This window comes from Phytophthora cinnamomi (assembly GCF_018691715.1).
Source record: "Phytophthora cinnamomi strain GKB4 chromosome Unknown Contig16, whole genome shotgun sequence".
In the NCBI taxonomy this organism is placed as follows: Eukaryota; Oomycota; class Peronosporomycetes; order Peronosporales; family Peronosporaceae; genus Phytophthora; species Phytophthora cinnamomi.
In genome coordinates, this window is record NW_027150949.1 from 1,738,105 (window position 1) to 1,748,879 (window position 10,775).

Consider the following 10,775-nt stretch of genomic DNA (forward strand, 5'->3'; position numbering starts at 1 on the left):
ACGTCAGCGTCTGGATTCTTCATCCACGTTGCCTTCTCCATATTTAGCATCTTCCAAATGATTGCCGGTTTTGCTCCCTCCGTGAACCACTGGTCAAACTGAGAATTCTGGAGCTTTTGGGCTAACTTCTCTGTGTTTGGCGTCGTTTTGGCTTTTCTGGCCGCCTCCAGCATTTTCGCCACCGCTTCATCCCCGTAAGAATCCCGGAGTGCATCGGTTACGGTTGTCCGTTTTTTAGGGTCGAGCTTGTTGAGCTGGGTAATGTAGACTTCCAGCGTTCCCAAGCCCGGGTTGATGAGAACGGTTTTGACGTTGTCATCGAATTTCAACAGAGTCATGGCATCGTCCACCGACGTTCCTCTACGCACCCAATCCCGCATCTGCGCAACTTGCAATCGAGTGGCAAGCTGGGTTGTATCTGGGGCCTTCTTCGCCACTTCAAGTATACTCGCTAACTCTCCGTCCGTGTAGCGCTGGGCCAAATACCTGACTATAGCCGTTTTCGGGTGCGTTTTGTTGATCTTCGTCATATACGAGACCCAGAGAGTAAATTTGGGGTTGCCCAGAAGAAGATCTTTTCCAACCTTGTCGAGCTCAAGGAGCTTGAGCACCTCGTCGCCAGATTTCCTTTGGAGTTCCCACTTCCCGAGTTGCACACTACCTGCGACCTTCACCATTCTAGTATTCGCCACATTCTTTAACTTGTCGACTCCAAAAATTTTCACACTCACGGCCCTCTCCTCCTCCTCCTCATTTGCGTCGAAAGTGCTGACAGCTCTCAAGTATCGGTTCTGGCGCGCTGGGAGTCCTTGGACACCGGATGCGGACAGAAAAGATGTGGCCTTCGAGTACCTGGCGGCCGAGGTAGAGTTTAAAATAGCTAGAAAAGCGACTGTGCTCTGTAGGGCTTTCCAGACGAAACGCATGTCGGAAATTTCTTCGGAAGCGTTCCTTCGCAAACTTGGAATGAGCCTTCCCCGGCCAATGCTGAATTGCAGCAGAGTTCAGGCGGTCGACAAACGTCAAACTGAACATAAGCTTTCAGTGCCGGCATCTCCACAGGTGGTGCGTAAACGTAAGTTTACCCAAAAATATAAAATATAGCGATAAGCTTTGTAGTTTTTGCAGCTGCACCGGCATGCGTAAAATGCGTGAGATTTGCTCACTTGCCACCGATTTGAGCAAGTTTGGTCACAGAGCGGGCTTTGGGTAAACCGTTGTACAAAGTTCAGTTAACGCATTTTGGCTTTCCACCTCACTCAAGCCACCTCTCTTCGCGAAGCTAACCCGTCATGTTGTCACCTCCTGCTGCGCAATCAGTTGCTCTTGTTTACGTTGCCTTCGCGGCTTCGTCCACTCCATCAACCCCTGCTTCTGCCTCAACCCGTGCCTCTGCATCTAGGCCCGACACTGACGCTGCAGCAGACCTTTGCAGAAATCACAGCGCACGAGCGCTTCCTACCAGAACCACCGGTGCAGAGCTACCCCGGCTTTCACATGTTCGCAGCGTTGTCAGCTTTCATTTTGAGTACATTTTACGTTTACAGTCACCACGGTCACTTCCGACACAGGGGTATCCCAACACGACAGCGTTCCTCCAACCGACGGACGCGGGTATTATAGCGGCATACAAGAAGAAGCAACTCCGTTGGGTCTACGACAAATTGGGTGAGCCCGTTACCATCAATAAAGACCCGTACGCGATCGACCAGCTCCGAGCTATGCGCTGGTGCAATGAGACCTGGCGTGAAGCAACAGGCAAGGAGACGATCAAGAACTGTTTCCGTCATGCCGTAATCTGCTATCTTGGCCCCAAGGGCAAGTCAGACAACGGGGCGAGCTGCAGCTACGGGACGACGTCAACGTAGGCGAGGTCATCCTCCGACTTTCAACTATGCACGTGTACACGAAGGGCCCTCAAATTTAGTCACCTTCCTTAATAAATTTAACTGTTGAAAATGATGCGTGTACCCATGTGTCGGAAGTGAGAGTACTGTCTGTAGTTTTACGCACGATACCCTAAGGCCCTGGTTTCTCCGTCCATGTCTGGGTAATGTAATGTATTACGCTAACCGTGTCTGGGTCTCGGAATAAATTAAACGATTCTGATTGGCTGGCTGTTTGTCCCCAAACAAGCCAGGGCCTTACATGTAGTATGTACACATCCCAAGTGTCATCTTGCCGACTCGAAACAGGATGAGATGAAACATATGATAGGAAAATCCACGACTCGTGTATTTATACTTGGACATAGTATCCGTGGATAACAGACAAAAGTGTTTCTGAAATGTGCTGGTGCACTGTGTGCCTTCCAAAACTCATAGAAACCGTTTGGTCAGTTTAATCGGTAATTTCTACATATTTCGACCTTCTCTACGTTACAACACACTCGAGCATACCGACAAATTAAATGCAAATTATATTGGAAGAAGTTCTGATGCACACTCTGTCCGTAGTGCTGGCTGCTCTACGAGCAGCCTATTCTTGGATGCCGACGGCTTTGCCTGACTCCACGAGTGACTGAAATACACCGCCCTTCACCTGCAGCAACGCAGACGGTGTGTCGTACTCCACCACCTCACCAGCATCCAAAACCAAAATCTTGTCGCTGTCCATGATCGTCTCAATCCGATGCGCGATACATAGCACCGTACTGTCGCCACCGCCGAAGCTTTCCTTCATCGTCTGCTGGATCAGCTTGTCCGACTCCTGGTCCACGTTGGCCGTCGCCTCATCCATCACGATCACCTTGCTGTCTCGGATCAGCGCGCGAGCGATGCACAGCAACTGGCGCTGACCCACCGACAGGTTCTCACCCTTTTCGGCCACCTCGTAGTCGAGGCCTTTTCCCCACCCAGACACCGTCTCCGACAAGTGAACCTTGCGCAGCACTTCGTACAGTTCCGCATCGCTCTTGTCAGCAAACGGGTCTAGGTTCATTCGAAGGGAACCGCTGAATAGCATCGGGTCCTGTGGGATGATGGTCAACTTAGTCCGAAGCTGGTGTACCGTGATGGTCGCGATGTCGACACCGTCGATGAGTACGCGTCCAGAGTTTGGGATTTCCACGACTCGGAACAAAACACTCATGAGAGAGCTTTTGCCTGATCCAGTGCGGCCACAGATGCCGACCTTCTCGCCGCTGTTGACGGAGAACGATACATTCTTCAATACGAGTGGTAGGTCATCTCGGTACCTCATGAAGACGTTCTCGAAGCCAACCGCGCCAGTGCGGGGCCAATCGGCAGCGAGCGAGTCTTTGTTGCTCGGCTCGGACTTGTACCTTTCTTGATCAAGCGAGTTGTAGTAGGCAATACGTTCAAAGCAGGTCATGATTTGCTCGACTTGTGTCGTGAGAGTGGTCATACGCTGGAAGCTGGATGTGAGCTGCGCCGCGTACGTGAGGCCAAGACCTTCGACAGAAGCCCCGAGCGTTGACTTGGTTCCAATGGCTAGAATCGCCACAGCTGCGATAATGATTGATACTAGCCAATCTGTCCGCATGGCAAACCACCTAGAGGAAGTCTGGTAAAGCAAGTAATACTTGGAGTTTTGGTCGAGAAGCCTCTCACAAAGTGCTGAAAAAGGCTTCGTCATCTTGTAGGCCCGAATAATTTCGATGCCAGACAGCGTTTCCGAGACAAGATTCAAGAACGGCGAGCGCGTAGTGCTGTCGAAACGCTTCAACTCTCGCGCAGATGCTTGGTAAAGCTTAATCGCGAAGATGAACGCGCAACCAACTGGGGCGTAGATGATCAAGACGTACGGATCGGCTGCGGCGCATACAATGAATGCCGAGGCCATTGAAACATCATCAATAGCATCCACAAAGACCAATACGGAAGTGGGTTGTCGACTTGATCTAGATCTCGTGAGAAGCGATTCAGGATTCGGCCCACTGGAGTCACGTCAAAGAAAGTCGTGACTGGAGCAAGTAAAACCTTGAGTAGGTACTTGGAGTGAAGCTTTCCGGAGCACACCATGCAAACGTACATGAAGTACGTGCATCGAATGAACACCAACAGCGCCGAATCGACCACTAGCCCCGCGTAAACTGCGAGTGAGCTCTTCAAAGACATATCAAAGTTCCCCTTAGACCATTGACTCAAAAACCAATCGCAGAAGAAGAGCGCAACTTGGGCAACGATGAATAGAATCGCAATGGTCGCTGCGAGTAAGTACCCGTTCCATTCCGAAGAAGCCAAGTAGTCCACGTACGTCTTCATCTTCACCGACCCGACCAATCGATCTTCTTCCACGATCAATTTGCCTTTTAGCGAATCGTTCGATATTTCTTCTGTCTCATCTTTGGTAGATATAACTGCGAGCGATGATTTTCTATCCAGCGTGTGATTCGCTTCGTCGGCAATAGCGATGTCAATCTCCTTCATCTGCTCTTGGTCCTCGCTGGTGGGTATCACCAAGAAGGGGAACTCTTTCTCCAGCTCGGCTAACGTACCATCCCCCACGATTCGACCGTCTGACATCACCAGTACGCGCTCTGCGTACTGGAGCAAGTGGTAATGCGAGTTCAAAACCAACAGACGCGTCGTTCCCTGCGCGATCCCAGCGAGGCCCTCGGAAAACACCGCGTTAGCCACATGTACGTCCAGAGCACTCAGCGGGTCATCGAGTACGACGAAATCAAATTTCCGAGCTCGATACATGGCGCGAGCGACGCCTACACGAGCTTTCTGGCCGCCACTGAGGTTAATTCCACGTTCGCCGATCTCCGTCTGATCCCCGAGCTCCAGCATGCCGAAGTCAGGTAGTAGTTGGCACGCCTTCACCACTCGTTGGTAGTGTTCCGCATCGTATGGCTCGCCAAACAAAATGTTGTCGCGCACAGTTTGGTTCTGGATCCAGGCTTCTTGACTCGCGTACGCGATGTTCCCGTGCACGACACGAGTCCCTCGAACCTCTTGCATCTCGCCAAGAATGGCATTCACGAGGCTGGATTTGCCGCTTCCTACTGGCCCGACAACAACCGTGAGTGTTCCCGGTTTGAGCGTCAAGTTAATATTTGACAGTGTGGGTGTTGGCGCGTCTTCTTCCCATTGGAAATCGGCATTCTCGATCGAAATAATAGGAATTTCATTCATCAAGAGTTCTTGCGGGGAAGATTCTTCAATTTCTCCAGAAATGAGGAAGTCCGACAGCCTGCGGGTCGACGTGATGGCCTCAGCGACGGCCACCGAGCTATTAGCGAAGATACTGAACGGCATCTTGCAACAATTGGTAAGCGCAAGAATGACAAATGTGGTGGAGACGTCGGGGGTGTTCCCTTGCAGCACGTAAACAACGAAGCACACCAAGTTGAGAATCGTCGGGCCCAAGAACATCAGAATGGCGTTGGCCAGACGGTAGTAGTTGTACGTGCGCATGAGTGCTACTTCCTCGTCTCGAATAGTGTGGATAATGTCGCTGATGGAGTGCTCCCACGCGTAAAACTTGATCACTCGGATGCCCAAAAGAACCTCATTGGTGAGCTTCACTCGGTTCGCTCCGATCTTCGAAATGCGGCGGCGGTAGATTCCAATTTGTCGCGATGAAGTGAACGCCCCCCACAGGATCCCCGCGCTCACCACAGCCACAGCAAGCCCCACGTAGGCTCCCATCTGAGTACCGATCAAAATGCACACGGCGACCAGAATGAGCGGCGACATGACAGTCCACAGTCCGAGTCTGTACGCCTCCATGACTCTCTCACTATCTACGCCAGCGATCGTCACGACCTCGCCATTGTTCATCGTGCGCCGTGCCGTTGCCGACAGACGAAGAATTTTCTGGTACGCGCTGTTGATGACGACCATGCGGGCGTTGCACCCGGCTCGAGCAGTTAAGAACTGCCCCGAATTGATGGCCGTGGCAGCGCAGAATGCCACACAGCCGAGAAGCACAGCCAGACCATAGCCCGACGAAATACCAAACATGTTGTCCTCCCCCTCCATGTTCTGGAGAATGGCCTTGATCAGGAACGGCTGAAGCAGCACCAACGCCGAGTTGACGAAGTAGCACGCGAGTGCCGTCACGTAGGTGTCTTTTGTGGCCTGCCACAGTGCAAAGTTCACATTCGGTCGCTTGGGAGCAATCCCCTTCTTGTCGGCCTTTGTCTTCTTCTTCTCCGCTTCCCCGACGTAGGCTGCGTCAAACCGTTGCTGCAGTGGATGGGCCTTGTCGACCTCGGGGAGGTCCCACACACTGTCTTCGTCAAGTGAGGACTTGTAGCCGCGCATGAGCATGGGCTGCAGCCACCAAATTGTCGCGATGGACAGGATGCTGGCAGTGTCCAGAGGGTTGCGTTTGCTCTCGTCTGGCAGCGACAAGGTCGAGGTGGCACCATGGCTGCCTCGAGGCGTCTTGACTTGCTGGTAGCTGCCATCGCGGCCACTTAACCGGTTTTCCGGCGGCATTCTGCAGTTGCAGCTGCAGTGCGCAAACAACGAACGCACTTGCGCCTCAATTGGTGAAATCCGAACTGGGGTCGCTGTTAAGCGAAATGCACATGACCCCGTCTCAGGATACTCCGTGATCGCTGAAGAGTGTTCGTGTTCATCACATCGAGGCCCGTGAAGGCGTCGCGTGGGTCGCAACTAAGACGGAAGGCCACACATACACAAGTTGGAATGTAGTATTACAGAGGTTGGAAAAAATCAAAAACAATAAATGTGGCATTTTTAGTATACATTTATAATATACAGGTATACTAAAAACGTCACAATTATTCGTTTTAGCAAGAATATAATGATATAAATTATTAATAATTGAAAATATGTATTATTGTATTGCTGTATTCAGTATATCACAATTATAATCAAAATTCAATTCAATATTATGTTTTGGTTTCCTTGATACAGAACTGGAGCGTTCGCGTAAGCCAAGTTAGACCAAGTTGCTCGCAGTCGGGGACCTGGACAAACACACCGTGAGTGGCTACGCCCAGGCCGTGCTGGACACGGAGACGGCGTTCGCCAAGATCTCGCTACCCAATGCGGCGATGCGGAACCCGTAGGCAACCAGCACGTTGTCCACGGGATCCCTTGAGCGTTAGATGTGCATGTGGTGAACACTGTATTTTCAGACGGACTTGCCGGTATTGCCAAGAAAACCATTGGTTTGTTGGTGTTGATCTCGCACTACCAACTCCTCCAGCGTGCTGATCGTGTCTTGGCAATGGCCGATGGGAAAATTCCGGGAGATAGCACCTTGGGAGAGCTTAAAAAGCAATCCGCTTCTAAAATACAGCGACGCTGATAATGACGACAAGTTAATCCATAAGTCAGTGCTGACGAAGAACGCGTCAAGAGAACGGCGTCGTTGATAGACGTCATGATGGAAGCTGCTGTGGTAGCGGGAGATAACACTGGCGACACTTCGCCACAAAAGTTGGTTGGTACACAAGATATGCTCGTCGGCTCTGCCCACTTGCAGACGTACATCAATTATCTGAAGTCGTCGAGATGTGCCTGACGTGCTCTGTGAAGATTCACCTCAAGCACATGCAGAAAGTCGTGGCCGCACCGATCACAACATTCTTCGACGTACCATCCATCAACCGCACTTTGAACCGATTCTCGCGCGATCTCGATGAAGTAGACAACCCTCTGTCATACTCTGGATTCGGATTACTGCGCTGCATTTTCCAGGTCACCTTGACACTGATCATGTGTGCTGCAGTAAATATCTACGTCCTGCTCGCTAATGTGCCAGTGGCGTATGAGTGCGTTTTTAGTGCTAAAGTGTTCCAGTCTTTAGCGCTAGAGTTAAAGCGCTACGGCAGTGTCACGCGCTCACCACTACTGAATATGATGTCCGATAAAACTTTTGAACAACAACGGTAATTTTTCCACTTTTTGGCGACCATATGCTCGCTGGTTTGACATGAGAACCGACTGGGCAGTCTCCCTCATTGTTATCGTTGTAGCTTTTCTCTCCATTTCAACGAAATCCACTCTCGGGGCATCTGTAGCAGGACTCAGTCTCACTTATGCGTTTCAAATTTTGAGCAACTTCCAACGCATGTCAGCACTTCGCGCATCAGATTGAGACGATCATGGACAGGACAAGATTTTGGTTTTGGACGCTGGGAGGTGGTGACGCTGGCACCCTTACTGTAAGTGGAGGACGGTGTGTTCCAGTCGCTCGTTGAATCGGGAAAACCAGTTGGAGATCTTGAGTAGGTGTTATGCTAGTCTAAGGTTCACAGGGCTAGGAAATCCATGTTGAGAAAGCCGAGGCGTAGAGCAAGCTTTTTTACATCCTGTTGTATTCGAAGCTAGGAAGCTAGGAAAATCCTTGATGAATGAATTGAAATGAGAAATCCACGCCTGTGAAACGTATGCATGAGTAACCCTATCATGGCGTAAAGATATATAGCCGCTGTACTCACCGAAGTGCTTCACTCGAAAGCACAGCATGACAATCAGCCAAAATATGAGTTTACTCTGAACTAGCACCATCTGCGTCTCCAGCATGAACGCGAGCTGATAAAGCGCCCGCATCCCGCAATTGCGCTTGATCACAGCTGCCATAACCCAAAACGATGCGATCTGTAGTAACCCGAACATGAACACAGGAAATACGGTGGACGACACGTTTTCCCGTGTAACATGTGCCATCTCAGTGTGGTATTGGGCGCTACTGAGGTGAACCATCATGAGCATGTAGCTGCAGTAGAAGAAGGGAACGATCGTTTCTAAGTACGCAGTTACGACGAGACATTCCGTCGAGAAGAGGATCTCCAGGGCCTTGTGTACTTCGTTGTCCTTTTGCTTTATCACCATGACCGAACTTGGAATAATAGCTCTGACGCTTCTCCACACGGAAAATGTAGAGCGGAAGTCTGGGCGTACTATTGTCAACTTGTGTGGGGATGACTTTGGACCTACTATAACAGCGTGAATGGACTGGGAGTGAGGCCCTTTAGTGATGCTGGGAATTGTTTTCAGTCGGTTGAGAACACGTTGACCATCTTCAGATATTCGGTGCGGTAGACACGATCGCTGGTGAATGCCGTCACAAAGGTGCTTCTCAAGTCCTTGCGGGTTGCGACATAACCAACAAAGGATTGCCAACAAGCTATCGCTGGCAATCGCTGGGTTTACAACCTTGTGGAGAGTTGGTATACTATCGCTGGTACGGCGCTGCAAGCCGTACACCATAATTGCCGTCTGCACGAAGTCCGTCAAGGTAATATTCGAGATCGCTGCGATTGATGATGCACTTTGCATGCAAGTGGCGATGTAGATCGCGTTGAAATAATCCACGGTAAAAATTACTGTCTCGGGTGCCATATCTTCCATGTCGGCTAAGCATCGAAGCACAATGTTTTTCATAGCGACTTTTATGACTGGAAGGAGCAAGATGACGGGGAGCTGGGAGCGCGTTCCCTCGGTACGGCGAAACAGAACCTCATACACAGGATAAATGATAGCTGGTATTGTTTGTGCAGCGATGATGATCGCGAACTTGCCCACTTGGTCGCGCTTGGATAATAAGTGACTAATAATTGCACGCCCCAGAATCAAACGAAACGAGGCAAACAGCATCAGATAGAAAGGAGGAAGCATGCTTAAAATGAAGAAGGGGATCGGAAACACCAAATAATCAGCCACGAGCATTGCGAGAGCGACGACTCCGCCCGATACTGCGACGCACAAAAGGAATAATTGCCAAGCAGATATTGTGAATCCCTCGATAATGTATGTCGCCTGGAGTACCAGTGCTTGTATCACGACACTCACGAGGATACACGCTCGAATCCACATCCCGTAGTTTACCCGCCACCCGTCGTTGGGGTCTTGAAGCGGGATCGACTCCTGCGTGAACACCAGTACTATCATAGGTAAAGGGGTGCCAACACACACCACAACTACACGTAGCAGCGAGGTGTTCCTAATGTACTCGTCGAGCGCGATAGCACGATGAATCGAGTACTTGCCCCCGAAGTAGCTGAGTTGCAGTCGTTTCCAAACACTGAAGAGCTTTGTAGCCCATGCGCACACACTACTTTTTCTTGATACCTCGGTTGGCAAATCTACAAAGTCGCTCGCTGGGTCTAGCGGTGCGACAGCGACCATCGCACGTCGAGAGTCGTTGATGACCGACAACGCAGACCGGGGCCTTGAATTTCGAGAGTGAAAGTACAGTTTTGATAAGTTTAGGTGGACATAGAGACGAACAAATAATCCTGCACGCTATTCTCGTTTTTTTTTCTTACGTCACCATAGTTATTTTTGTGCGTGTCTTTCCTTCGTTGTTGGGGCGCAAGCACGGTAGAAATAACACGTCCTAACTGGTGTCCTCAATGTCCTATTTGTCCAAAAATCGCTCGTAATTTACGGTCACTGTCGGTCACTAAACTGAAACTTTTAGGACAACGCAGTCCAGAATCTTGCACTTGTCGCAGTAAACTATTTGAGCATTCAGTCATGCTTCAGGCGAGGGCGAGCGCGAGTCTCACACAGTGAATTCATCAGATTCCAACATCAGTCGATTAGAGGGGGGGTCTGTGCGAGCGAGCGTAGCGAGCGCTGCAACCCGATATTTTTTTCTAGGCACCGCGTCGAGGTGGGGCCGTGCTGTCCTATTGTCCTAATATCCAAAAGATAGAAAATAGTAGTGCGTTTTATTATAGTTCCTGGGCTGTCCTAAATATCCTAATATTGTAATTGTCCTAATGTCCTAAAGTAGTCATCTGCAGTTACAATCAGTACTCTAACCGAATATAGGACAACCAGTTATGTATTGGTAATATTTGAATTTTAGGACAAATA

At 50.2% G+C, this 10,775-nt stretch overlaps 1 protein-coding gene across 1 annotated transcript; it reads right to left on the reverse strand.

The window, feature by feature from the left end:
* Nucleotides 1-2,478: 2,478 nt before the first annotated feature.
* On the reverse strand, nt 2,479-6,413 carry IUM83_02563 (Multidrug resistance protein ABC superfamily; the record flags this gene model as incomplete). Its single annotated transcript, XM_067926489.1, has 2 exons — nt 2,479-3,514; nt 3,994-6,413. 2 exons carry the CDS (start codon nt 6,411-6,413, stop codon nt 2,479-2,481), a joined length of 3,456 nt encoding a protein of 1,151 aa, XP_067796437.1.
* Between the last annotated feature and the right edge of the window lie 4,362 nt (nt 6,414-10,775).